The sequence below is a fragment of the Pseudopodoces humilis genome, chromosome 1 (assembly GCF_049639895.1).
Source record: "Pseudopodoces humilis isolate 2021_Gansu_Grassland_sample_001 chromosome 1, ASM4963989v1, whole genome shotgun sequence".
Taxonomy (NCBI): domain Eukaryota; kingdom Metazoa; phylum Chordata; class Aves; order Passeriformes; family Paridae; genus Pseudopodoces; species Pseudopodoces humilis.
The window spans coordinates 137,954,530-137,982,078 of record NC_142200.1 but is presented as its reverse complement, the minus strand read 5'-3'; the positions used below and the strand labels follow the sequence as shown (position 1 = coordinate 137,982,078).

Genomic DNA, 27,549 nt, shown 5'->3' with positions numbered 1-27,549 from the left:
AAATAAAAAATGCACTTGAAGTGTCCAGCACAGCATTTCTTTTTAATAGTACAGACGTGTAGTAACATGACACTCCTTTTTTTTTTTTTTCCAGGTTATATTTGAGATTAATATAACAGCTAATGAATGTCCAAAGAAAGAACAAAATGAAACTATTAAAATTAAACCACTGGGATTCACCGAAGAACTGGAAATTAATCTCCAGTTCATCTGTGAGTGTCAGTGTCAAAGTGAAGGAGAACCTAATAGTCCAGCCTGCCATGCAGGAAATGGAACATTTGAATGTGGTGCGTGCAGGTAAACAAACAGACATTTTCTTTATTTTTGCAAAAGAGAAACATGAGCAAGATCTTTGTTTCCTTGATTAGGATTTACTTGGGTTTATTAATTTTTTTTTAGTGAAACAAGAATTGCTGTTGGGGGCCTGTTTCTTTTAGGATACTTTGAAATACTGCCATATCTCTGCAAATAATCCCTTATGCTTAAATATTGATCATTAGATCAGCATTATTGTATAAGTCAGAATTCAAATTTGGCCTTGAGTCAGTGCTTTAAAGGATATTGATCCATTTTCTGTGTTCCTTTTTAAATACAGAGAAAAGACTGTTCCCATCTCTGTGTAGAAAAACTTCTTTTACTTGGTGTGACTGCCACTGGTGTCTACTTGGTTTCACGTGGGCAAGAACAGGCCTGTGGATAAGCACAGCCTTTTGTTTTTGTAAATGCAGCAGCTTCCCAATGATCTCTTGTCTGTGATGGACACCACTTAACAGTCTGTCGATCACTGATGGGCACAGGAGCAGCCTCCATTTGCTCATCGATATCTTACCATTGATAATGAGAAGTGCTGATCCCTGAAGATCTCAGTTTGGCAGCTCTGCAGATCATCTGCCTTCCTGCTTAATTGCTGGTAATCGGAAACCTTTTCATTGAAATATGTCAGCAGCTACAGGGAACAGCTGCTGTCACTTGAGAAATGATTATTGTTGTGTCACATGAGAGAGGGATTCATAATAATTGTGTGACAACTTAGTTAGAGGGGGTGACACATAGTCTCTCACCTGGAACATCAGGTAAGATAATCAGCATAAAAGCAGCTCAGTCCAGTTTGCTCCAGTGCCTTCAAGAACTGGTACATAGCTGTCAGATGGAAACCTCATTTGAAGTTTAAGTCAGAACATCCCTTGAGAGTGTCATCACTTTTACACCTGTTCTTTGTGCTGTTCTTGTGGCCTTCTATTGTGTGACTTTCAATTAAGATTACATTTTCAGTCATGTTTTTACCTTGCAGATGTAATGAAGGACGTATTGGAAGACTATGTGAATGTAGCACAGATGAAGTAAATAGTGAGGATATGGATGCTTACTGCAGGAGGGAGAACAGCACAGAAATCTGCAGTAACAATGGAGAATGTATTTGTGGACAATGCGTGTGCAAGAAAAGGGAAAACACCAATGAGGTGTATTCTGGCAAATACTGTGAATGTGACAACTTCAACTGTGATCGATCAAATGGTTTAATCTGTGGAGGTGAGAGATGCTTCAGCTTTCTGCAGGCACAGCTGGTCAGTAGTTTGCAAGTCTGTCTTCTCTACCCAGCAGAGTAGGGATACTTAGCTAAAAGATCAAAGCCACTCGACAGCAGAGATGAGGATACTCACAGATTTAGTGACTGCAAACACTTGTCTATTAATAAAACAGCTCTCTGAGCATGTAGTCTGTCAATGCACATGTCACCTTCCTTGAATCACAGCTCCAGGGGTGTAAAGTGAACTTGACTTCTGCTGTTAATTGCAGAATTACCCTCATGTATTACAGTAAAGAGGGCTGAAACAACTCTTCTGAGATTGTAATGTTATACTGGCTCAGTGTAACCACTGTGTCAATAGAAAGAGAGAATGCCCTCAGCTTACTTGTAATAGTGAATTCTTGGCTTTGGTGCTCGATAGGATACCAGTGAATTGCTTGACACTGTTCTGAAAGGTAAGTGAAGGCTAGAATGTGCAAGATCTAGAAAAACACCATAAGCACTTGGAGACTGCTTAAGACTTCAATGATAGTCAATTCCTGAAATCAAAAGCAATTTAAAAAACATTCAGCAGCCAGTGTCTAAATTATTTTGCTGCTTTGCATGTGGAAATATCCGGCAGGAATATAACTACTACCTCAGTGTTGTCTGTGGTGCAAAAATAAAACAGAGAAGCCACTAAGCTCTGAGTGATGAGAATACCTCATTTGTTTGATTTGGTCAGAATCCACTATTGCTCCACAAAGGATGGGAGCAGTGGTGGTGATGTTCCAGAATACATGGTGACAGGAAAGTGTTGAGTGAAACACTTTATTCTCTTTGGCCACACCCCTCCTTCTCTAATGATCTTTCCTTGTCTTCCAGATCAGTATAAAGGCATTTTGTTTCTTGGGCAGAGAGTGTAAGGAGCATGAAGTTGGGTTGGGTGTGTGAGATCAGAAGTACTGCAGCTGAACATTGGTGTTCTGTGGAGCCAAAGCTGTTTCAATTTTCTGTGTTTTGAATACTCAGTTAATGCACTCCTCATCTTTTTAAGTCTTTATACATTTGTGTAGTGATAGATATGAAGACAGGAGCAGTCAATTTATCTGTATGCATACAAAATTGAGAACTGAAGCTGTGCTGTAATGCTCTCCACCTGGGGAATATGGTCATCACATTATGCTAGTCTTGATCTGATATTCCCAAGTCATGTTATTCTGTTTATGAAAGGAAATCTGAATGTACAGGAAAATGGGAAAAGGGATGAATGCCTGTAAGTAGTCTCTCAAGGAGCTAAAATTTATTTTGTACCTCTTAATTCATTAGAGTCTTCATTATCTTTCCACTATGGTTTCTTTTTCTTTTATCTACCCTGAGGTGGTACACCTTTATTTCTCACTGTCACTGTTTTTTTTATATTAACTTGATTTCTCTGCAATACCTTTTCACTGCACAGGAAATGGGATCTGTAAGTGCAGAGTGTGCGAGTGTTTCCCCAACTTCACTGGCAGCGCCTGCGATTGTTCCTTGGATACTGCACCATGTATGGCATCTAATGGGCAGATTTGCAATGGAAGAGGAACCTGTGAATGTGGCACCTGTAACTGTACAGATCCCAAATTCCAAGGCCCCACATGTGAAATGTGTCAGACTTGTGTCGGTGTCTGTGCAGAGCACAAGTATGTACCCAGAAAAACAAGTCCCAGCTTCTATGTGTTTTGAGTTTGTGATGTGTGAGGATTTTTAAAACAAAGCTTTTGATAGCTAAAATTTCAGCTAAGCTTTTGGCTTAAAAGAAATAGTACTGAAATTACTAACTTAACAGTCAAAAACTAAACCTAGAACTGTGTGAGCCAGTGAAATTTCCTTCCCTTTAGAAATACAGGTTTTTAGAAGCCTGCATTTTCTTCATGAAAACTTTGAAATAAGTTTAGGATTAATGGCTGAGCAGATTCCTGTGCAACTCACTTTGTGTTGAGAAAAAACTTTATTTTTAGTATAAAAATCCTGTTCAATCTGCTTTTTTCAATGAATTATTCACTGATACCCCGCTGTAAAGCTTGTCACTGAGTTTGTTCTTTATAACCTGTGTTACCCTGTTCTTACAGTGGCTTTTCTTGAGAGTATTCATCTCCCAGGTAGAGGTGTTGAAAAAGTTTGGGGTTTTTTCTTTCCTTGAAGCCTGTGAGTCATTCAGGGAAAGAGGAATTCATGAAAAGGGCTTTTATTAGTCTCAAGGTATATAAATGTTCTGACTGGTACAAAGCCATGTCTTGCTTTATTTTTTCCTAACCTCTGTGGCAAAGGGGTTGGTTTTCTTGGACTTTTTTCCCTGTGTTTTCTCCTTAGTGTTCCTTTAGGTTAAATGCTAGATATCTTCCATGAACACATCCAAAAGCACTACTTCTGTTTTGTTCTTGCCCAGGGACTGTGTTCAGTGCAGAGCTTTTGATAAGGGAGAGAAGAAGGAGACGTGTTCCCAGGAATGTATGCATTTCAACATGACGCGCGTGGAGAGCCGGGACAAGCTGCCGCAGCCCGGCCAGCCCGATCCCCTGTCTCACTGCAAAGAGAAGGATGTTGATGACTGCTGGTTCTACTTCACTTACTCTGTCAACTCAAATGGTGAAGCCAATGTCCATGTGGTGGAGACCCCAGGTAGGAGCACGCTATTGCCTGTTCCTCCTTTGTTGTTAATTTGTGCAGTTGTTGGGTGCTACAGAGTACCTGTGGTTCATTTGGGTGAGTCGAATGCATTCAGAAACAGGTGCCTGTTCACCCAGTGAGAGTTGTGCGTGTCTGAGTGGCTTTAGAAAAACATATGTCTCCCTTGGTCTAGATTTTTCAGAAACAAAAGGTAAATCAGATACGTGTCTTTGTTGTAACATTTCCTGTTTGCACTTGATGTACTCAGGCTTATTTTATCTCTCTTGTAGCAAGTCCTATTTAGGTAAATTTGGTAATTTTTTTTATTAAGCTTCTGCTACAGGTTATAAACAATGGCTCATAGAAATAAATACTGCTTCAGTTCAAAATGTTTTAAATTCTCTACAAAAGTAGTCCACAGTATGGAGGAGGAACTTGAGCTCTGTCTCCTGGGACAAGCCATACATGTCCTACGCTTTTGGGGCCTGACCTTTTCTTCATGTGTAAACTGCTGCTGCCTTAGCTCAGAGGTGAATCAAGCCCATCATGAAGGAGGAGGCACCTTAATTTATGACATACAAGTGCTGATGGAACAAGCTCTGGCCAGTAGAGCTGTGTTCTGTGGAGCAGGCACTTGTTCCTTACTGGCTCCCAAGGAATTCCTGTCATGTCCCTTCCCAACTCCCTCACTCTTGCAGAGGCAGCTATGAAGATAGGGAGTCTGCAGCGTGGGGGAAGCTGTGTTCTATCTACAGTTGTTCTGTTGCACTAAAAACTTGCATTAATTTGCTTCTGATTCCTTCAGTCTGTGCGCTGAGCTCTGCAAAAGCCTTTCTTCAGTTTGTGATTATTGGGAATTCTACGTTAATAGTGGAGTTGGGTTTTAATTTGGAGGATTACTATTTCTGTGTCAGCCATTTTAAATCACCTTGCATCTCATCACAAGGTGCAAGGAAGTCTACAGCTTCCTTGTGAGGGGAAGAGGAAGGGCAGATCCTGATCTCTGTTGTGACCAGTGACAGGACCTGAGGGAATGGCCTGAAGTTGTGTCTGGGGAGATCTAGGTCGGGTATTAGGAAAAGGTTTTTCAGGGCGTGGTTGGGCACTGGGACAGGCTCCCAGGGAAGTGGTCACAGCACCAAACCTGACAGAGTTCAAGAAGTGTTTTGCCAGTGCTCTCAGGCACAGGGTGTGACTTCTGTGGCTGTCTTGTGTCAGGGCCAGGAGGTGGACTCAATGATCCTTGTGGGTCCCTTCCAGCTCAGGATATTCTGTATCTGTGTGTGGGGCCGGTTTTGCTGCTCAGCATTTGTGCTCCAGCTGTCACAGCTTTGACCTGGAGCTCTCGCATGTTTAAATACAATTGCTGGTTATTTTGCTCTTAATACTGTAAATAAATAGCTTAAGGAGTTAGCAGTGTATGCACTTTATCATCAGAACAGGTTGTTCTGTTGCTAAGAGCAAACACAAATTAGAAGGATAAAAATAAGCTGGAATGTTACAGGATGTACATATTCAAAAAATTATGATATTTGCAAGAAAAATAGTATTGGCATATCTGATATTCAAAATACTGGCTTCAGTACAAAATCAAATGTTAACAGTTCCTGGATATGCATTGCCTTTGATTTTGTAAAATCATGTTTCCCTTACTTTGCTCCCCAGAGTGCCCCAGTGGTCCTGACATCATTCCCATTGTAGCCGGTGTGGTTGCTGGAATTGTTCTTATTGGACTTGCATTATTATTGATTTGGAAACTACTAATGATCATTCATGACAGAAGAGAATTTGCTAAATTTGAAAAGGAGAAAATGAATGCCAAGTGGGATACGGTGAGTCAAGAAGCTTTTCTACGTATAAAAGCTGCAGTAGCAGAGGAAAAATAGAAGATTTTTGTTCAGGTGCTTTAAAGTGTTTCAGATTACAACCAGTCCTCTTAGAGAAGTATTTCTTGAGGCAGAAAGGAGAGTCGTAACTCAGGTTTAAATAATATTTCAGAAAGAAAATGTGATGGTGACACAACAGTTCAGCTTTGCAAGTTCTACCACACTTCACAGCATATGATGAGAACGTTTATTATAAAGATGAGTCACTTCTGTAGAAAGCAAAGAAGAAAATTTTGCACTCATCGAGTAAATCTTATAAATATTCACACAGGTTTAGTTGGGAAACTTCCATAAAGTCTTAAAATCATGGCTGGTGCTGGTTTGTTGAAATCTTCCCAGCTCATTGTCAACAGAGACATGTGCAAGAAAAACAAGCCTGTGGTCTACAGGCTTTGGTAGACCACGGAGTTGCTGCCTCTGGGCAGTGTCAGAAGTCTGGTAATCAAGAACCTCTTCACTGCAGTTCTGTAGAACGCCCCCATGTGCTTGATAAGAAAATATCTTTGTAAAAAATTCTCCTAGGAAGCCTTTTGGTTTTATTTAAGAAAATCGATTAATCTCGTACTGGGGGTAAAAAAATTACTAACACTCTATATATAGCATGATTTTTTTTCAGTGATAGTTGAGAATGCTGCTTTTCTTTTCCTGTTGAATTATTCGACATTGACCATTTCTTTTACTTCAGCAAGAAAATCCAATATACAAGAGCCCTATTAACAATTTCAAGAATCCAAACTATGGACGTAAAGCTGGTCTCTAAGTCTCAGTTTGTATCTCCTTTCATTTTCTTCCTCTTTTTCCCCTTTGCATGTCACTTCAAACTCATTGTGTGTCACAGTCAGTTAATCACAGTTTGAGTCTTGCTCAGTGTACCTGCTGCTGCTTTGATTGTGGGGTTTTCAAGAATGCAGCTTGAAAATTTTTAACTGGTTTTGACAGCAAGATTGCTTACTTACTAATACTGCCAGTACTGGCTTAAACTATTCTACAAGCAATTTTTTTGCAGATGTGTTGATACATAATAGAACAGCTCTTAAGATTGAAGAATATTTTTGGATTGTAGAAAGATACACAGGGGATGCTTTGTCTTCCATTTCTTTAAATCAGCAGTCAGTTTGCTTAAAATCTATATTTTTGCTAAGCTAGATTAGATACTCCTAAAATATCCCAGCTAACAAATATCATTGGTTTTATTAGAATGGTTCTGTGAACATGCAGAGTAGCATTACTTTTTTTTTGTAAACTGCTTTGTCTTATTAACCTAGTATTAGACCTAGTCTGTAATTATATGAAATTGTATTGTATTGTATGAAATGCATATTACTCTACCATATAATTAAATATGCACCTTATTTTTTTCATCCTTATTTCTATTGAACCTGGTAATATCACAGTCCTTGTAACGTAGCCAGCTTTAGGGTGTCCATAGAAATGAAACACTAATAGGGCAGGAGGAAATATTCTTGTCCCCTCTAGATGCATTTTTCATTCAGTTTCTTACTTCCCCCTAAACTCAGCCTGAGCACCTCATTTGATTGGAATTGCTGAGGTCAGTTCTCTTCATACCCAGCACACCAGAAGTAGCAGCAGTATCCAGGAGAGGAAGTCGGTGAAGCAGAAGTGATCAGACCTTCTGCAGACTCTCAGATTGACCTCCATGGGTGCTCGAGGTGTTCTCCTTCCCTGGGACCCCCAGCTGCTGGGGAAGCAGTGAAAGGGGGGCTGAGATGCAGAACAGATGCTGGAAGAGCACTAAGAGAAAGTAGTGCACAGATGAGACTAGAGGGAGGGGAATGAAGAAGTTGGAAAGGCAGCACATCCATTAAACATCCATGGATTTATTTTTTTTTAGAATCCAATGGAAGGGAAGGATCTGTATCTCTAATTTTATACTGTCTGCTGTCTCCTTTTTCAGTGTTGCATTCGAAAGATTTTGTAGAGGAAAAATAAGGGGAGAAAGCAGAAACTGAGACTATTTAAGCTCTTACTTGGTCTCACTGTGACAGAAGTTCCAAATGCTTTGTGTAGCATTCTGATTAAATATAGTTTCCTTTTCTCTTAGCAATCATTTCACTTTCCAGTGCGTCCAAAATAGATTGTAAAAAACATTCCTTTTGCCTGCTACATCAACCACATTCACCTTCTTTTTATTTTTCTCCCAGAACCAATTGTTCTGGGGAGGAAATTGAGTTTTTAGTCCTTTCTAACACCACATACTCCATCTGGTTAAGTCTCTGTTACCTGTTCTTCTGCCATTCACTTAACTGTGTACTTTCTGTTGCATGCAGGACAAGCACCTAACAAACCATACGGTGTGTAACCTCCATTATGTGCTCTTGTTCTCTGCCCTGTGACTCTTCAGGATGTAATGTCCTTGGTGCTGCCATTTCTCCTCAAAATGTATTTACTGCAAAAGTTTCTTCTGGTGTAAATGGAGGGATTGACTTCTGCCTTTTTGGTTTGCTCAGATGTGAAGGTTAAAAGTGTGAAAGGGTGTGGTTTGGGGTTTTTTAAACTTGACTTTATAATTTTTGATATTCATAGAAATATTAGAAGTCTGGGGAGAGAAGGGAGGTGGGATTATTCTTATGGACCACCGGAAAGGAGGGGGTCAGAATTGTCAGAGTAGGTGAGCCATGAGATGTAAAACAAGGTCCTGCTTTTCTCTATAGCTAAGATTTTCTGGTAGTTTTAGATAACTGCCATAGCCTCCCATTTAGATGAAAGTTGCTTTGTAATGTCAAGGCAGGAGAGTCATCTGAAATCCCATTATATGAAAATTACACTGTAGTGGATTCCCTCCAGGTGTGTGCATACACAAATTAACTTTGTGCAGTTTGTGACCCTTCCTTTCCCACAGCCTTCATCCACAGATGGGCTGGTGAGGGAACTGCAGCACCATGGAGTTTGTCATGGACCAGGTACTCAGACATTTCCATGGTGGTGCAGATGATGCCACAGCATCCTGGTGGTCAATGCTCAAGGCCCAGGTTCTACCCCAGTCAGCTATAAAAACTTTGGTGGAATCATGCTTGTAGCAAGTCTAAGGATTCATTTTCTTCTGAACTGAAAAGCTGCATCACAAGTTGAAAACACAAAGCTGCTATTTGTAGTGAACGCTATTATCAGTCCTGCATGGGGATAGCTTGTGCATTGCTAGGCATCTTCAAGCAGACTCCAGATTCAGTCATCTTGAATTTCACAAGTGATAAACACGTTTATATTAGACACTAAGTCTGTAGTAATTTGGTTAGCCTTTTTAGCAGCTACTGGTTAAAATGCAGAAGAAAACCACAAACAATTCAAAGCGCTCAAAATTGCAGGGTCTTGTTCTTCTCCTGACTTGGATTTTATGCCTGTGACTTACCTTGCTGCTGAATGATGAACATGCTCTGGGTGTGGGAGCACAGTTGCCATGTTTTCAATCCCTTTCATGTAAATTCCTGTGTTCAATGACTGCTGTTTGTGGCTCCAGGGGCGGATGGAAATAGTCACAACCAGCTCCTGAACAATGGGTGTGCATGAGTTTTAATTCTGCTTCTAACAGTGACTTAGGTCTTAAACCCACTATGGAGGTACCTTCAGTGACTGTTGAAACAGTGAGTCCCTGGAGCAAAAGGAATAAGAAGGGTAATTGAACATCCTGTAATAGTTTCATATTTATGCAACAGTGGACTGAACTGTTGTCCTCTGAACAGCCCAGTCTAGTTGAAAGTGAACATTGTTGCAAGAACATAGCTCTTTATTCTCAGATTAAGGTACTTTTAAAAAGTACCTCCATCTTTTTGTCACTCAGTATTTCACTGAGTCTTGTATGTAGTTACTGTTTGTTAATTTAATTTTGGTTTAAGTGTGCATGGGGTTTTCAGTAGTAGGGGTAAATGTGTTTTCCCTAACTCTGCATGCTTGAAACTGTATTTTCTGCAGTGCATAAAGAAAAGGGGGTGTTTAAAACCATACTAGTTGTCTAAGACAGCAGGTGTGAAATCCCATGTTTTAGAACCCAGTTAAAAAACTGGAATGCTTCTAATGTCTGAAAATGTATACCCTCTGCCAGTTGTGAGGGTATGAGTAAGGGGAGCATCATGTTGGATTAGTGTATATTTTTTTTAATGAGGAGGTGTCTGCAGGAGACCCTGCCAAGCCAGGCCCAAGACAAGGTCGGGGTGTGGCTGGAACAGCCAGGGAGAAGCAGGGAAGGAACCTGCAGATCAATCAGGTGCCTGCATTGCAGTTATAGGCAGTAGAGCCTCAGGAGCCATTTAGCTGATCAAATGTCAGGTTGGGTTAAGCTGAAGAGTTGTGAATATTGACTAAATCTCCAGTATTTGTAATGGGAACTGAGACACTGACCTGGGGAGACAGTCCAGTGCTTTATCCAGTGACCTAAATCCCACTGTGTGCTTCTGAGAAGTACAAGGGAAGGCAGGACAGAGTTTCAGTATCCTTATAGGGCTTGTGCTAAATCAAGAACATGAAAACTTCAATTCTGACTTCTCTTCAAAAAGCAGTATAGTAAAAAATTTCCAATCCTATTATGCAAATTGTATTTTAAGCCTGATTTCAGGTTCAAATTAGTTGTATGAGTAGCACCTAGCAAATTTCCAAGTTTTAGTCCTTACCTTTAGACCCATTCCTAGACTATCTGGTAGAAGTTCTGTCTTTTAGAACTAGATGTGAGTGTATACCCACTGTATGTGCTGGGGGGAGTCTGTTCTGTAAAATGTTGGAGGCTAACAGCACAGTGTAAGAAGTATTACATAATGCCTTGCCATTGAAGAGTTCTACAGTAACTTCTGCTCTGCATATGATGCAGCCTCTTATGCTTACAGACTTCCTCTGCATCATGAACTTTATTGGTTTATATTTATATTTTTAAGAATTCTCCATTAAAACTTGTCAAGGAAATAAGCAGTGTACAAGAACTTTGAGGCATAAAGAGAATACTTCAGTACCAGAATAAATCCCTCATGCCTGGATGTTTTTCCCATTTCGTTTGCATATTACTATTGCAAACCTTCTGCTAAAAATATCATGGAGGGTTATAATTTTGCATTGATTAATTAGTCTGTCTGAGAACTAGCCACATCACATGATTGTCCATTATTTAAAATTTTAAAAAATCCAACCAAATGTTACTCCTCCTCCCTTCCCAGACCAGTAGGTGATACACATTTAGTCAAGACAGCATTTGCCTGGGAACTGACAGCAGGGGGAAGTGACTTTGCTGTTAGCTGTATTTGTGAAGTACAGGCAGCACTGAGCACCCAGCTGCTCCTTCACCTCTGTCCCGGTAACACTGACTCAGATCTTGAGAAGACTGAACAGAGAGCTTTTACTTCCATTGTCTGGCAGTCCAGGTTCTGGCTGGACAAGTCTCTTGGATCTAGGCAAGACTGGATGCCCCTCCTTGTTCTTTGCATGTTAGAGAAGCTGGCTCTGAGGAGAAATAACCTTTTCCTGCAAAAGGAACCATGGCAGCAGCTGCAGGGTCTCCCTCAGCAGCAGCCACTGTTGTTGGGGTAGAGCAGTCACTTCTCCTATGCTGGGCCTTGCAGACAGAAAGCAGCAAGCTTCCCAGGAACTGTGATGAGAAAACCAATTGAGGTTCTTGCTTGCCTTTGGCACGTTCTGTGGTATTCCTAGCTGATTTTCCAGGTTTATGACCCTGAAAAATAGACACCTGATGTTTGTGTGTCCTTTAATTGAGTGTAGGAAAAATTGGTTTAACCTGAAATATTGTAAATCGAGTTGAATATTAATAGAGTTGAATTAATGTGGTTGTATAGCCCATCTCAGATTGCGCCGGAGGAACTTCAAAGGGACAGAGGTTTCCTTACTGCTGCTGAAGGCCAGATACAGCCCTGGCCAGAACAGCACTCGAGCTGACAGCTGCACTGAGCTGGGTTTTCTCAGGAATCAGTTGTGTATGCACAGAAGAGCTTCATGCTGGCAGACAAGACTCATTTAGGCAGAGGTTCAGGCTGTGATAAGAGCTCAGAGCTGCAGCTTCAGGCCATTCTAGCAGTGGTCCTTGCTCCTGTGAAAATTTATCTGTTAATTTTGAGTTCACACTGTTCATCTGAGGTGTGCAAGGATGTCATAAATGGAGTAAGATTTACTGATATAGAAGGAAATCTGGAAAAAAAAAGGAAGTTTAAAAACAGCTTAATTTAGAGGGTTTTAAATCTCAGCAAGAGAGATGTAAGCAATTGTTCTGTAGGCTTGTCTCATATCACTAGAAATATTTTTTTTATTACAGCATCTGCACCAGTACAGAAGTTGCTTTGTTTTTTCTGTACATTTTGCCCTTATGGGGGTGGGGAGACATACAGGAATAAAATGAGAATGATGAGTACTGAATGTTCACTGTAAATATTGACTGTGTATTAGCAAAATACTAGAAGTCTTGCCACATTGTTTCTAGAATTCAATTACAATGTAAGATAAGCTGTTTAAATGTTTATTATAGCAGAATGTGGTCTGTGGTCAGACCTGGAGTCAAACCATGTTCTTTACAATTCTGTTCTTCTTTATAAAATGTCCTGGGCTGAAGAGCTGTGGGTGATAGCTGAGCCCCAAGATGAGCCTGCGAGGTTCAGCCTCCTCCAAGGAATTCTGTGGTGCAAATGGAACAGGATCCTGCTAACCCTTTGCTTTATATATTAGCTGTGCATGCCTTTGTTCAAGTTGCTAGAAGGAAAACTAGTTTGACTTAAGCTGTTTGTGTGTACAAACAAAGCATTAATGGGTAATTTCTCATGCTAATTTTTATGCTTCTTGCAAACACCTATCCTTTTTCATGTCTTCAAATGTTAATATATATTTTTTTCTTTTTCTAGGGTGAAAATCCTATTTACAAGAGTGCAGTGACGACTGTGGTCAATCCTAAATATGAGGGAAAATGAACACTGCTTGTATAACTTCACAACACTGTATGCAGTATAGCAACTTTTGTAGTCACAATAAGATAGATTTAGGGCAAACTGCAGTGATTTTACTAATTCATTACATGTAGGTTTGTTTTCCTGTGTGAAAATGTACCATATGTAATTTTTTTTTTTTTAATTTTTTTTTCTTTTGGTTTGTTTTTTTGTTTTGTTTGTTTTTTTTTTTTTGCAAATAAGAGTACTTGGTGCCAGAGGTTGGACAAAAAAAACTTGAGACTATGTAGCCTAGTCAGCCCAGGATCACATGGTGCCTTTCTGACCTTTCCCATTCCCATGCTGTGAATCCAGGTCTTGTGCAGGGCGTGATGCTGCATGGCATGACTGGGAGGGAAGGGGTTAAAGCAATCAGCATGAGGGCTCTGCCTAGCCATTTAGTATTAAACTTTTTAGCTTTACAGGGAAATCAGGGCTTGAGTTTGCAGATGTAATTAAACTCGTGTAGCATGGAGCTGGTGGGTAATTGGTCTTTGACGTGCTAGACGTATGATTAAGTATTTGGTAAGTTGAGTGAGCTGGAAGGGAGCAGTGTAAAAGACTGAAAAGCGTGTGCATACTTACCTTTGATTTTCAAGTTGCCTATTGCCAGGTTATGGTTAAAATGAAAGGTTTTGAGAAGAATGTTAAGAAGGAAAAAATAGCTTTAAAACATGTGCCATTACTGAAGAAGTTGCTGACCAGTAACTTGCTTAGTTTTTCTTTGTAAATTCAAGCCCTGGGTGGCAGTATCATGAAGTACCTTACCAAGACATCCTCAGATCACCTAAGGGCCTTACGTGATGCTGTGTCTTTATTCTGTAATGTTTCTTTGCTTTCAAGCCTGGTGCTTTGTCACCTTCTAATCTTCCTAACATATTTGGTTGCGATACTTTTTTGTAATATTTTTGTATCAACACAAGCTTTTTTTCCTTGTTTTTTTTTTTTGAGCAGTCTTAGCTGTAAATTTGCCTTTACCCTGTAGCTAAGATTGCATAGTTTGTCATATGACGAGTCACACATCATTCTTGACATGTGCCATGTATATTTGCCTCTGACCATTCAAACTGCATCATAGTCATATTCTTGTTTTAAGTGCCTTTTTATTTTAACAGATGTTCACTTTTTACAGTGCTATTACTGAAGTTATTTATTAAATAAAAGTACCTTAAAATATTTGTCTCTTTATCTTGTAGAAGTTGACACTATTCAAAAACCTGAGAATTGTGTCTCTGCAAGGTAATAATTGTAATTGTAATAATACCAAATGTGCCCTGAAAGGAGTTAAGTTGATCTTGGGTGACAAATATGAGCTGTTGTAAAATGCCCAGGGGTTGGGTGCAGCACCGTGTTATGTGCAGGGGGTGTTGGTGTAAAGGCCTCTGAGCTCATTTGCTTGTGTGCTAGAAAAGTTCTGTAGTTTAATAACTGTTCCAGCAAATGGGCTGTTCGGTTAATACTCTTTCACCACACGCAGCAAATTAGAAAAATTGCTGCATTTTGTAGGAAAATAAAGTCTCCTGGATTTTTTTAAGAGTATAATGTTGTTGGATAGATTATCACAGGCACTTTGTAATTAAATATGAAGTTATATTCATGGAATCTGTATGATTCATTGGGGCTTTTCTAGCTCTTGGTACTTCGATTGTGCTGAGGCACTGTTGGGATCTGTTCTGAATGTCCCTGTTAGCACCCATCCAAGGTCAGGAGCCTGGTTTCCGTGCAGTGGGAGTGGGGAGTGAGGGGAGGATGGGAGGTCTGTCTGTCTGTCTGTCTGTCTGTCTCCTGTCTCTGAGGGAAGCAGAGATCCAGGAGCAGCTCCTGCCCAGGCTGAGTGAGCCAGCCCAGCAACAGGAGGGATGGGCACTATAGAGGTGCCTGCACTTCCCACCCATGGGGCTTCCTTCTGGTCAGCAGGAGGGGGACAGGGAGGAGGCTGTTGTCCTTGTCTGTGTGTCCTGTGTGTGCACTGCCTGCACAGCCTCGCTGGGAATGCACACTCCAGCTCAACTCGGGATGGACCTGGGGCCACAGAGCTGCTGCAGTCTGGCTCTCTGTGGGCTCCTGGATTTGGCAGCAAGAGCATTTTTGGATACTTAGTGACAGTGAGAGCAGACTCCCTGATGGGGAGGTGTGCAGTAATTTAGCCTGTGGTGCCTCATGCCAGTCTCACCTCAGGGAACCAAAACAGCTTGAGAACCAAGCCACACGACCAGACACAAGTGGCAGCGGCACCTCAGTGTGCAGCTCATGTTGTTTGTTCCTCTTGATACTGACTTTACAGAATCGCCTCCATAATGGATGAGATTTTATTAGGGACCTTTGAGAACTTCCCTCCCTTCCTAATGCTTGGGTCACTTCCCTAAGAACATTTTGAGGATCTTCAGTATCTACATAAGATGCAGAAATTTCTTCTAAGCATGTTTTGTATTACTTGTCCACGGCCACTGAGACAAAGCAGCTTGACCAGAAAGGATAGTTTCTGACATTTTTATGGCTGTTGGCTTGTCAGCCTTGTAGAATAGATCAGTTTCTGGTTTCGACTGTATCAAAGTCCCCTTCAGATCTGTCTTTTTACCCCCCCTATCTTTCCCAGACTGCAGAGCTATTCTGAACTATGCAGAATTAATGTCACAGAACCATTAGGAACACTGACCCCTATACAGCATTACCAGCACTCCCAAATTAGGCAAATATTTCATTACATATGCATCAACCTGGTGTGTCTACTCATTGTTACATGTCTGCAGTTTCCTTAACAAGCCTGGTTTCAAAATGCTTTTGTGGATTGGTAGGCTGCTTTCCTGCAGAGATGCTGAAGGCTTTGAATTTAAGTGGCCCATTAAGAGAGCTTTTCTAAACCCTTGTCTGAACTGGGTTTCCAGTAGGCGCTTCCAGGCAGATGGAAGCTGCTTAATATCTTCAAGTGAACAGTTGCTTAAATGAGAGAGAACAGCTGCCATCCTACAGGATCAAATTCAAGATAAGTGTCACAGATTGTGGGATTTGCTTTAAAGCGGGATTGGATGATCCAGCTAAGAGAGAAGATACAGTTCAGATAAGATAAAACTTAGATGCTGGGAAGCAGAAGTAGTTGTGAATCCTTGGTTTGTAAATAGTGTCCTCAGGTACTTACCTGGATTCTGCCAGCTGACAAAGCAGTGAACTCTTACAGTCAATAGCAGTGCATCGACTCAAAAGTATCTGATCCCACACAAGCCACATGTAAGATCCCAGTTAGTATATCCATAGTCTCATTATCCTTAATCCATCTATTTCCTCAACTCCTGTCTAGTAACTAAAGAGCAAAGCTAGAATTGTTGTGTGGCAGTGGTAATAATCAGGGTTTCTTATCCTGGACAGAAACTAATGACAAAAATACAAGTCAGCTGAAGAAAATAATTCTCTATAATCATGTGGTTTATTAATGAACTAATTTTGCACTAGTATTTTGAGCCTCCTGCTTAAAGCTACCTGTGAGTCTGCTTAGAAAGTATTCTTAGCACAGTCTTGAGAACCCACACATGAGGAATCTGGACTGATAAATTTATTCTCTTGGGGTGCTAATGGGGTTTTTTTTCCTTTTCTGCAAAATCAACGATATGTTGATTTTTTTACTGTAACAAGTAAAAAATCATTCTCAGAGGAACATAGAATGCAAGTAGGATAAAAAGGAGAAGCTTTTAGTTAAGTAAAATACTGATGAAGTAGAGATGGGGTGAATATGTTCTAGGTACGCAATTACACAATTTGCAGGGTGTTCCTTCAAGCACTTCTGGTTTTCTTTTTGAAAAACCTGTTGCTGCCAAAGCATTTAACTAGCAGAAAGAAAATATTTATTAGCAAGTATGAATACAACTACCAGAACACAGATTGCTGGAGTGTAATTCCAGTGAATATTCATTAATGATAATAAATACATTAACCCATCTCAATAAAATGGATAAATTGCAGATAAAAAAAAGTAGGACATCATTTTAAAGTACTTGAAAATGTTTTTAATGAGGGTCCTGACATAGCATAGTATCAGAATAGCAATAATACAATCAGAATAATATCAAACTCTAAAAATATGGAATTTATTAGGATATTATCATTGCAAGACTGATAAAAGTCAAACCACCTACTACAGTAATGCCTAATTGCAAAATGAGAAAAAATTATCTCAATGAAGTAACTATTAAGCATGTTGGAATGGAGCCACCAATTTTTTTCTGGGTACCAGAGAACCAGTTCAAGGAAGATTTAGAAAGATTACAGAAACAGAAGTCTGGATTAAATAGGCAGCAAAAGCAACTGATCAAAGTAAGATGTCCTTGAAAAAGCTGAAAATATAAAATAATATAAATTTAAACATTAGAAGTATGCTAAAGAGGATTTAGTTCCTCATGAAAGGCACAAGAAATAATAAATACACTGCAACAAGAAGTCTGACACCAAGATTAAGAAGGGCAGTTGAATAAAGGACAGAGAATGTCAACTCATTCTTTGCTTATATATTTCCTGTGAAAGTTTCATGAGATAGCCAACCTAACACTCCTCAGCAGAGGGCAAATACCAGAGAAATTATTCAAAATTAAGTGTCAACAAAATATTCTAGAGAGGAATCAACAGAAGGAATAGCAGCAAACTGCCAAAAGCCAATGCTAATCACTGGAGAAGGCTTAAGGATGAGTGCCAGGTCTCATTGCCATATGAATGGGAAATTATTAACATACATAGTCTCAATTTTTAAGAGGCTTTCTGGGACTTAAAATAAAAAAGTGTTACCCAGATGTTTCTGGTATAAATGATAAGTGGACCCAGGGGTATGTGGGACATACTGTGGAGGAATCAGCATGGGCAAAGGGATGTTGTATCCCACAAATGTGAAGTTTGAGGGAATCAGCAGCATGCAGAGAAATCATTTCATACAACTGGACTTTCAAAGCCACCTAACAGTGCTTTGCATCAAGGACCATTGCAGAAACTTCCTGGGGATGTGAAGAAAGTCTTCAAAAGGATAACAGCTATTAAAAGACAGAAGGTTAAAAAACATAGCATAGGAAATCTGTTACCAGTTCTCTAATTTGAGAGGTGCCATGGATGAGTCTTTGACCTGCTGACCCCTCTCAGTGCAGTCCAGGACACCACTGGCCGCCTTTGCCATGAGGGCACTGAGTCACTGTGCTGTCCTTGTGTTGTCACCAGGACCAGCAAGGTCCTTCTGCAGGGCTGCTTTCCACACTCTGGACCCCAGTGTGTGCTGGTGCTTGGAGCTATTCCTCCCCAGTATTGGCACTTCCCTTTATTGAGTGTCACAAGGTTTCTTATTCCTAATTTCTTTCCATTCCCAGTCTGCCCAGGTGCCCCTGCAGCACCAACCCTGCAGTGAACCAGCCACTCCTCCCAGTTTTGTTCATCTGTGAAGGTGCTGAGGGTTCAGCTCATTCCAGGGGATGTTAAACTGGGAGGGGCCCAATGTCAAGCCCTTGGATACACCACTGGTGACTGGGCTCCAGATTTGTGCCACCAGTCACTCAGCCCTGGCATTTCAGCCACTTTTCAACCCGCCTCACTCTCTGTCATCTGACATGAACTCCACCACCCTGCCTGCAACAATGCTACAGCAAGCACTGTCAAAAGCTTTACTGAAGGGGAAGTAACATCCACTGCTGTCCCCTTAGAAAACCATATCCCAACATTTAAACCAAGCTAAAGGGCACGAATCAGTCATTACCTGCATGTATTCAGTGACAGTCTCTGAACTACCTGGTGCCTACTCAGGAAATAAGATACAGACCATCAGTTTAATGATCAGTGACAGTCAATAAAACACACAGTATAAATAGAGATTACTAGAGAAAGAGTAAAAAGCAAAACATGAAACAGTAATGTTTTTTTTAATTTTTTTTTTTAAAGGAAAAAGGACTGGTGTGACTAAATCTTGAGTACCACTTCAGTTTCAGCCTTCTCAGCAAAGATAAAGTAAAATGAGAAAAGACATAGGGGAGGATGACACAACGAAAGTTGCATACCAGTTTCTGTACAGGGAATTACTAAATACAAAGGGATTTTCAGCCTGGAGCAGACAACAAGAATACCATAGTGACCTTGTGTGAGAGGCAGTGGAAAAGGTGAATAGGAAAAGACCAAGAGTTATCAGATGAAGACAGCCCCAAGAAATAAATGTAAGGTACATCTTCCCATAGCCCACAAGTTGTAAAAGATTCTGACATACTGTATATATGTACTTAAAATAAGCAGATAAATTCACAAAAGAGGAATTTATTATGGGATATTAGCTACAGAACCTAGAAAATATTGCTTAGCTTGAAATTGGAGATTATGCTGGGAAGAATCATATTTTCTTTTCTACACGTTTGCTTGTGAACACAGATGGAAAGAGGGCACTGGATTATATGAACCCTTAAACTTACCCAGGAAGGTCAGAAACCTTTATATTCTCTGGTATTTACCATTCATGTCCCAACACTGGCCAGCTGTAAAAGCCCCAGCTTCTTGCAGACCTTTCCAGTTTGATTCCAACTGTGAACAAAAGTTTTCAGTTACCTTCTGCATTTTCTTTTCTATTAGAAGATAAATACTTTGCAATACTTAGAAGCAAATTGCACTTACTGTTTTAAAATATGAATCAAAAGAAATAATGGACTTATTTCAGTAAGGCTGTCTGCCCTGTTCCTTTTTGTCACGCTAATGGGCTCATCCAAACATCCCTCCCACAAACAGAAAGCAACAAATTCTTTCAATTTCCAGACACTCCACTAGATGTACAACTAGAGCACTTTCCCATAAATCTCTCAAACAGCAATAGGATGTAGTGTGTATTAAGAGACCTGGGAGCTGTTGCAGAAGAGATTCCTGGCAGTAAGACAATTCACTTTAGTCTGATACATCAGAAAAAAGTATCCAGGCTGTTACCAGTACCTAACTAAGGAGACACCAGCAATCCACTGCTTCACATTCAATTTTTCACATGATGCATGAATTCTACTATCAGAACAGAAAGTGCAGCCATTTTGAGGAAGTTTACAGACTCTGGAGTTTTCAAAGCCACTTTTGACTTGGCAGCATGAAAATACATCTACATTTCTGTAAGAATTGGTGTTTTAGTGAAATGACCCAAGCACAAAATCATTTAATCCCCAAACTGAAATACGATCATTCTCTGCTTCTGTTTGAAATATTATCTACAGTGAGCAAACAGAAAATATTAAAAATGAAATTTTATGTCAATTATTTCCTTTCACTTCATCCAGAGGACCCAGAGCCCTGAGTCCTCCCCAGGAGTGGGCAAATATGAGAGTTCAGTGGCTGGAAAACACCACAGAGTAGGAGTTTTTTTTTACTCCATTCCTTGTTGAAACTGGATCACTGTGCAGAAACCTGGAAATCTTTTGGATAGTTGAAAACCAGGAAGGCATGTTACTCAATAAATAGGTAATTATTTGACATGTTCAGCTTTTGTTGGGCTGCTCTCTTCGACTTGGACACCTCATTTTTCTATGGAACATTGTGCCTTAAGTGCCAAAGCAGGTAAGGTCTGACCTTCGCACTGAATTCAGGGTCCTGCATAACACTGGCCATCAGGTTTTCCTCAATTAATTCCTTTTGAGATAGAAAATTAAAATGAAAACAAGCTATTTTAATTTTACATTGGTAAGGAGCACACCACAAAGCTGACAAATATTCAGCTGGAATTACTTGGCAGAACAGTTAATTCCATATTTATCTAATTTTGTAGTAAAAATATCTTACAGCAAAACTCTACTAACTTGCAGATCTCAGCTCTGCCTGCATGATAACTGCTATTAATAAATAGGGTAACTTCAACACTGCTCAAAAAGAAAAAAAATTTAAGTTTGTTTGCTATTGGATTTTGCAAGAGAGACGAGGCCACTTCAAGACATTTAAAAGTGTGATTTATTATTCTTCTTCCACAATCTCATGAAGGACTGAACACATCTTCGCCTTATTCACCAGGTGTTCTTGGTCAGTGGTCACAAGACTACAGATCACAAAGTTTTTTAAAGGTTAATTAGCCAATAAACTTCTGCTACAAAGGAATGTTTCTGCTTTCACACCAATAGCTAATTCTTTTGTCTGATAAGTCTGCCACAGTGTGGACATTCTTAACCAATCATATAATGACACACAAAACTATTTGTTGCACTTTAAAACTTCTTATAACCTTTTTAACTACTTCTATATCTTAACCTTAAAACTTCCTACAACCTAACTTAACTCTATTTAAACCCACATTCTTACTTATGATTTTAAATCCGGAAGCCTTTTCCAAGGCTTCAGGTCAAACCTTGTGTCCATGTCTATATCTCAGTTTGCATACACAAGATTTTGAGGGCTTTCTGTGCTTGGAATTCCCACAGTTTGCATCTTATCTTCCATGAGACAAGAATGAGTAGTATCAGCTGTATTTCCTTCCCTTAGTTTTTCTATTAATATTGCCCTGCTAAATTATTCTATTCAATATCAAACTGATATTGTCCCCTACATTCTTTTAAAAGACTAGCACAACCATTGGTTTTAAAACACTTGCACAGCAGTAGCTCCATTACAGCTTTCTGAAAACTTTCCACAGTTTCAAGAATGACAATAAATTATCTGTCCAAGCAGCTGCACATGCATGCACTACCTGTGCCCTTGTAGTACAACATTCTCAGGGTAACAAGGTTAATTTTTTCTGCCATCTGAAACATCCCATCAGTTTCATTAGAGTTTGAAAAAACCAGAAAATCAGACAAAAATTAGTATAAAATATTTTCTGAACAAAGCTTTTCCTGCTCATGGAAAATCTTTCTAAGATTTATTATTTCAGTAATTCCTGAATAGATATTACCAGAATTTATAGTCTATCAACAGTTTTTTACCAAAATGGTTTCTTATAACTACAATATTTTATCATCAAATTTTCACATTAAGTTCATATACTTAAATGTCCCTTGTGACATAACAGTTGCAGAGAATAATATTTAGTTATATTTAGATATAAAACATGTCCTAGCCAACACCTGAATCATAGCACAGTTTTTCAGAGGCTTGCAGAGGCAAGGCAGCTGCAGCTGAGCAGAGAAGATGAATATAGCCCGTAAAGGTTCTGCATCTTCAGTAGAACTGCAAGGACACAAAACAGCAATGACTGCAGTGAAAAGAACACAAAGAAAAAGTCTCCATAAATTAGCTCTGCCTCCTGTGCCTTAGAACACTGGTCTTCAAAGAATGTGGCTGCAACCTCACAAAATTGTATTTCAAAACTCATTGAGAACTTTCAGGTAAATTTAATTAATGTTAAAAATACTTCAGTACATATTTGGATCCTTAACTTTATTTTTTTATGTTTTATTAATTAAGTTCTGAATTAGAAAGGAAGAGACTTAGGCATCTATCAAAAAAGGAATTTAGAATCCCTTGACTTGTCTTCCCATCTTGATAGAGCAAAAGACTCTTGAGGCTAATTATCTTTTATAGACAGTTATCTTCATAGATCAGTTTAGTGTATTGACATTTCATCTGACATATTCCAAATCACACACAAGTGTTAATAATATGTATTTTCAGTTAAAATAAAATTCAAAAATAAAGAATACTTTAAGAATCCATCCTAGGACTGTTTACCAAAGCCATAATTTTACTGACTGTACATGCAGCTGAATGCCCACAAAGCGTCTCACCCTCTGACCCATGTGCACTTGGCTGATCTGCTACAGAATTCCTCATTTTGCTGCAGGTCTTTCAATTTTTCTTTCAGACTTGCAGCTAAAATTCTTTTCAGCTCATATCCTTTCTTCCCTATAGGACATAGGAGATATATTACCCAATTTAAAGTTTTACAAGTTTTTGTAATTTAAGATTTTAAGATAGAGTGCTTACTGTTGAAAAGTTGCCTTTGCATTCTTACAGTAAATATAGTATAGTGAAATTAGACACAGAAAATATTAATATTAATATTAAAAATACTTAAAGTGAAGGTCAAAACAAGTCTATAAACCAAAATGTACTATGGCAACACCCTCTCTCTGTACAGCTTAGAGGATAAAAACAAGCAATTCCTACCTGCTGAAATTTATACCTTTGATAACATTTTCCATTTATAGTGACAATCTAGTACTGCAGACACAGATCAGAAGTATATTTTTATGCATCTTCAACTAATATGCTCCTAGGCTATCAGTCTTTTAATGTTTTTTCTTTAAAAATTCTGAAGTAGCTCTCAGACAATTTAAAATATCATTCCCCCATGTCAGAAGTTCAGTCGATGACCATTTTCACCTATGTCAAAACAGATATTCCCTTCAACTTCCTTTTCTTCATATCTCAAGGGAAAGAATTCTAAACATAAAAAATTGCTAAAAATAATTTCCATGTTTATAAAGAAGCCAGCCTTGCACTCTTACGCCTGAGAGATATGAGTGTCTCCATGATTCTACTCCACGGACACACATGGATAAATAATACAGCATCAGACTGCAGCTGTGTGTTACCATTTGTGCTGCCTGCTTGGCTGCCTGCCAGACCCAGGCTTTCCTGCAGGTCTTTCAGATTTCATACCAAAACTGCAAGAAGCCTTCACTGGATTGATAGCTCCTTTAGCTGGAAAACTACACTAATATTTTTCTTTAAAAATTGAATACTAACAGATGGATCTTGAGCTTTATTTTATTATTATAAAAATTTATTTTATGTTGGAAATAACATCCATGATAAATTATTAACCTGTGTTGTGAGTGATGTTTAAAAAGATATTTCTAACCCTTGAAAAGAAAGCTCACATTTAAACAATACCAAAATTAAAAAGTGCGGAGGGAATGGAAAACAAGAGCATTTCTTCTATCTTGTTAACTCTTCTCTCCTGAATGTGTTGTACTTTATATTTAAGCCCTTCAAAGCACAGATTATCTTCTTGTTTTTATCACAGCACAGCTGTCATTTTCATTCCAGCCTCTAGATCATAATAATTTATTTTCCCACCTTACACATTGCAATAGCAAGAAGGAATTATGGTCAGACAGAGGCCTGAGGATGAGTTCCTGATTCTAATTAAACCAATCACAAAATTCCCATTAACTGTGCCAGAGTCTACCACAAATCATTGAATACAGTGAATTACCTGAGCACAGCCTGTTCTCTCTGCCAGGGACTGAGCTGCCCGTGGTCAAGGCTGGCTCTGGAATGATGCAGCTGGGGAGAAAGCTGAGGGAAGAGCTGTGCCAGAGCCAGTGGTGAGAGGATGGTCCCTTCTCTCCAGTGTAGGACCTGTGAGTCCCCAGCCCCTGCCCAGGCTCCTTTGTGGGTTTGCCTTTGCCTGGCCATGGCCTTGCTGACCTCGCCCCGCTGAGCTGTTTCCCTGCCATGACTTGGGGCTGCCTTGTCATTACACTTCTGACAATCACCAGACTGTTGATTGAACTTGGCTGCTGTCAACAGCCCTGATTCTGACTTAACCTCAGACTATGTCTCATCATTTTGGACTTGCCTTGTGATCTGGACTGTTGGGTGACACCAAAAACCATAACCCAATCAGCTCAGCTTGCCTTGCCCAGCTTCTGCAGGATTGTGCCCCTGTCAGTATCTCCAACAATCTGGCATTGTCATCTCCCAGAGGGCCCCACCATGTGGGAAAGCCTACTCCTGATGCTCCTTGACTACATAATCTCTCTGTCCCTCAGCCGAATACTTTATTTCTTTCACCTTCTTCCAGTTTTTGATGCCATTTATCATTCTTGCCTTCCTGGCGTTTTACACCCACTAAACTTGAAGATAGGTTTTTTCGCTCCAGTTCTTTTCAATAATGTTCTTGTAGTTGATCTTTTGATGAGTATTTTTGCTCTTTCTGCACTCTCATTATTCCCCAGGGCAGTATCTATAGCCTCTTGCTCATCTTACATTATGTTCTCTCCAAGCAATTTCATCAGCTGACACATCCGCAGTTATCATCTCCATGCTGATGACTAACAAATCAAGCTGAGCATCATTAATTGTCTTCTAGCAATATTCTCCATCTGTCCTTCTCTCAAATTTTGTCATTTCAATGTTTTATCAGCTTTAACCAAACTTGAGAAAAAGAACTAGTACCTTTCTTCCAAAAACTTGCCATACCTTTACTTTCTGCACATTCAGTGTTCTCAGGATACTTTCAAAATTTTTTTCTCACATTGCTCTTAAAAAAGAAAATCCACATGCCATTTTTGGGTCTTCATACTCAATATCCTCCTTCCTTCTTTGTCCAAACAGAAAGGGCTTCTTTTAAGTCCAAATAAAATGTTATAATAAACCTTTTAAAAACCCTTTCAATTTGTTCATGCAACACCCTTGCCTCAAGACTGTACCATCTGAATTCTTCCACCAGGGCCCAGTTCCCTTTGATACCAAACTTACATTTTTCAGTATTGCTTTCCAATGTCCATGTGACATACATTTGCATCTTAAAAAATAATAAATTGAACACTATACAAGATAAACTATATCTAATTGCCAAGTAGAAGAAATATCTGAGCTAGTTTTAGATTAGAACCAGTAAAGTACCCCCAGCAACAGCGGTACTGAGCTTCTTGGCAGGATGTATTAGCTCATGCACAACTCTCCATGCATTCATGGGTATTCTTCTTGTTCATGTGTGTAGCTCTACAATTCCCTCATAACATATTTTCTCATTAAGCTTGGTGCCTATTTATATTTCATATGTTCTGCCAGTATTCCCAGTCTTATGTAATTTGTTTGACAGTCTGTCATCTATGTATCAAATGAAGTGTTTTACCCTATTTAAGTTCCTCTTAAAATAATTCTGCTTTTCATGGCATCTCCAGTAACTTTCACTAGAGTCTGTTTCCTCATCCTGAGACTGGGAGTGGCCAGAGCAGTAACATTTCTTGAAAAAGTGCCTGTGAGGTGGTAGAGTAAATTAAACAGGGACCTAAATAATAGAATACAGATCTCTGTATCTCTGCTACATTTGGCAGTGCTCCTCTCTGTTTAACTGTCTTCAAAAGCTCCTTTGTCTTTCAGATCTTCTGTACCTGATGACAGCTTAGCAAGTTTTACTGTGCCAAAGCTCCACTGTTTCTTTCGAAGAGATAAAAGCTACTCAGAAAGATGTTCAGTAGAGAAAACATCTAAACAGCGTCTGCTTTTCCTCTTGAAACTGGCACATGGTGATTTCTGAAAAGAGCGAAGAAAATTTCTATCACTCCTAAGAATTGGCCTTTCTGGCATTTCTTGCTGCAGGCCGGTGCAGTCCCTGCATTTTCACTCAGTGAGGAAGGCAATTAAGAACCAGTTCTGACACAGGAATTTGGGCCCATTTTGGAAAGCATTTGCATAGCACAGAGGTTGGTAATTTCATCCCCAGATGAGAATTTCACATTTCACTTCTTTACCTCATCCTTTAGTAGCCTTACCTCATCTTTTAGTAGCCATTTCATACAGACAGACAAGGAACTGGCACAAACTTAAGATTTTATGGAGTTGGTCAAGTTTCAGTAATAGCTGGGGGAAAAAAAACACAAGAAGTTAAATAGCACTTCACTGAGGGCAAACTGTCAACATCCTCATGACATGTTTAATGTTCTCTAATCAGGAACCTACACAAGCAGCTTTCCATTTACTAGTTACCAGACCAGCTCCTGTTGCTGCTGCTGCTGCTTGTTGGATTTTATCGCTTGATTTATTAATGGCAGCCTTTTGCCATTTAGTAGAAGTTCTACTTCCTTGGGAATGATGAAAAAAGCAAAGGTTACATTAGAAAAACATGCAAGCTTTAATCTATGACACAGAGTAACATTTTTTATTTTAAAACTATATTCTATATTTAATTCTATGATCTTTTTGAACCACAAGATCTTATATGTAAATACATAATACCTCACAGCCTTGATAATAATTTATATTGAAGCTACTACATACTTTCCTGCTAATATAATGATGCTTTAAAATAGCTAAAGCATCATTTAGCACAAAACAAGATCAAAAAAGGATTAATATATATCACGTTTCTGTTGTTATATATTTACCTAAAACCAAGACTTAAAGTTTTGATACGTTGTTACAAGCTTATTTGCAAGATGAGAATATGTTCCCAAGCAGGCAAAGCTATCTGCAGACATAAGAATATGTAATTATCTGTTTTTACAGAAGCAAAATCTCAAGGCTCAGGGGACAGGGATGCAAAAGGTTAAGAAATAAGTTAATTGCCAATGTGGAAATATCAGTGCAACATCCAAACAGTACCTTTTTTTTACAGTCTGAAAGGAATGAGAACACAGATAAATTCCAGATTTCTTGCTTAACTCTTGAACAAAATTATTTCACTAACTTTTAGAATTTTATAAAGTGCTTATGTTGCCATATTTTCAGTCCATAAAGAAGGAGAATGTAAGGCTGACAGTAAGTTCAGGAATTGCACCAGAAACTTTAAATGGCCAGGTGTGTCTGATTTTTCCTGATCACCCTGCAGGTTCAAAGAATTTAGCAATTAACGAGACATAATGCAGTCATTCAAGGAAAACTAACTGCCGCAGAAAATAACCCTAATAATTTCTGGAGTCATTTTGAAAGAAATCATTGTCATTGT

General features: G+C 39.3%; 1 protein-coding gene and 1 long non-coding RNA gene across 3 annotated transcripts in view; one reads left to right on the top strand and one right to left on the bottom strand.

Moving 5' to 3' along the window:
• Positions 1 to 14,562, top strand: part of ITGB1 (integrin subunit beta 1) — a 43,123-nt gene extending 28,561 nt beyond the window's left edge. Inside the window, exons 11-17 of one of the 2 annotated variants that reach the window (XM_014248594.2) lie at positions 95 to 297; positions 1,292 to 1,530; positions 2,967 to 3,189; positions 3,936 to 4,168; positions 5,822 to 5,988; positions 6,728 to 6,808; positions 12,885 to 14,562. In XM_014248594.2, coding sequence (XP_014104069.2) covers positions 95 to 297; positions 1,292 to 1,530; positions 2,967 to 3,189; positions 3,936 to 4,168; positions 5,822 to 5,988; positions 6,728 to 6,802 — 1,140 coding nt within the window. In that variant the 3' untranslated portion in view covers positions 6,803 to 6,808; positions 12,885 to 14,562. The remainder of the gene's footprint in view (positions 1 to 94; positions 298 to 1,291; positions 1,531 to 2,966; positions 3,190 to 3,935; positions 4,169 to 5,821; positions 5,989 to 6,727; positions 6,809 to 12,884) is intronic. The other variant, XM_005518694.3, reaches the window with a different exon arrangement.
• A 9,142-nt stretch (positions 14,563 to 23,704) lies between these two features.
• LOC148185235 (uncharacterized) lies at positions 23,705 to 27,314 on the bottom strand. The gene is made up of 3 exons (XR_015773594.1): positions 27,207 to 27,314; positions 26,378 to 26,465; positions 23,705 to 26,138 (listed from the first exon to the last, which is right to left on the bottom strand). It is a non-coding gene; the product is annotated as an uncharacterized LOC148185235 (long non-coding RNA).
• Between the last annotated feature and the right edge of the window lie 235 nt (positions 27,315 to 27,549).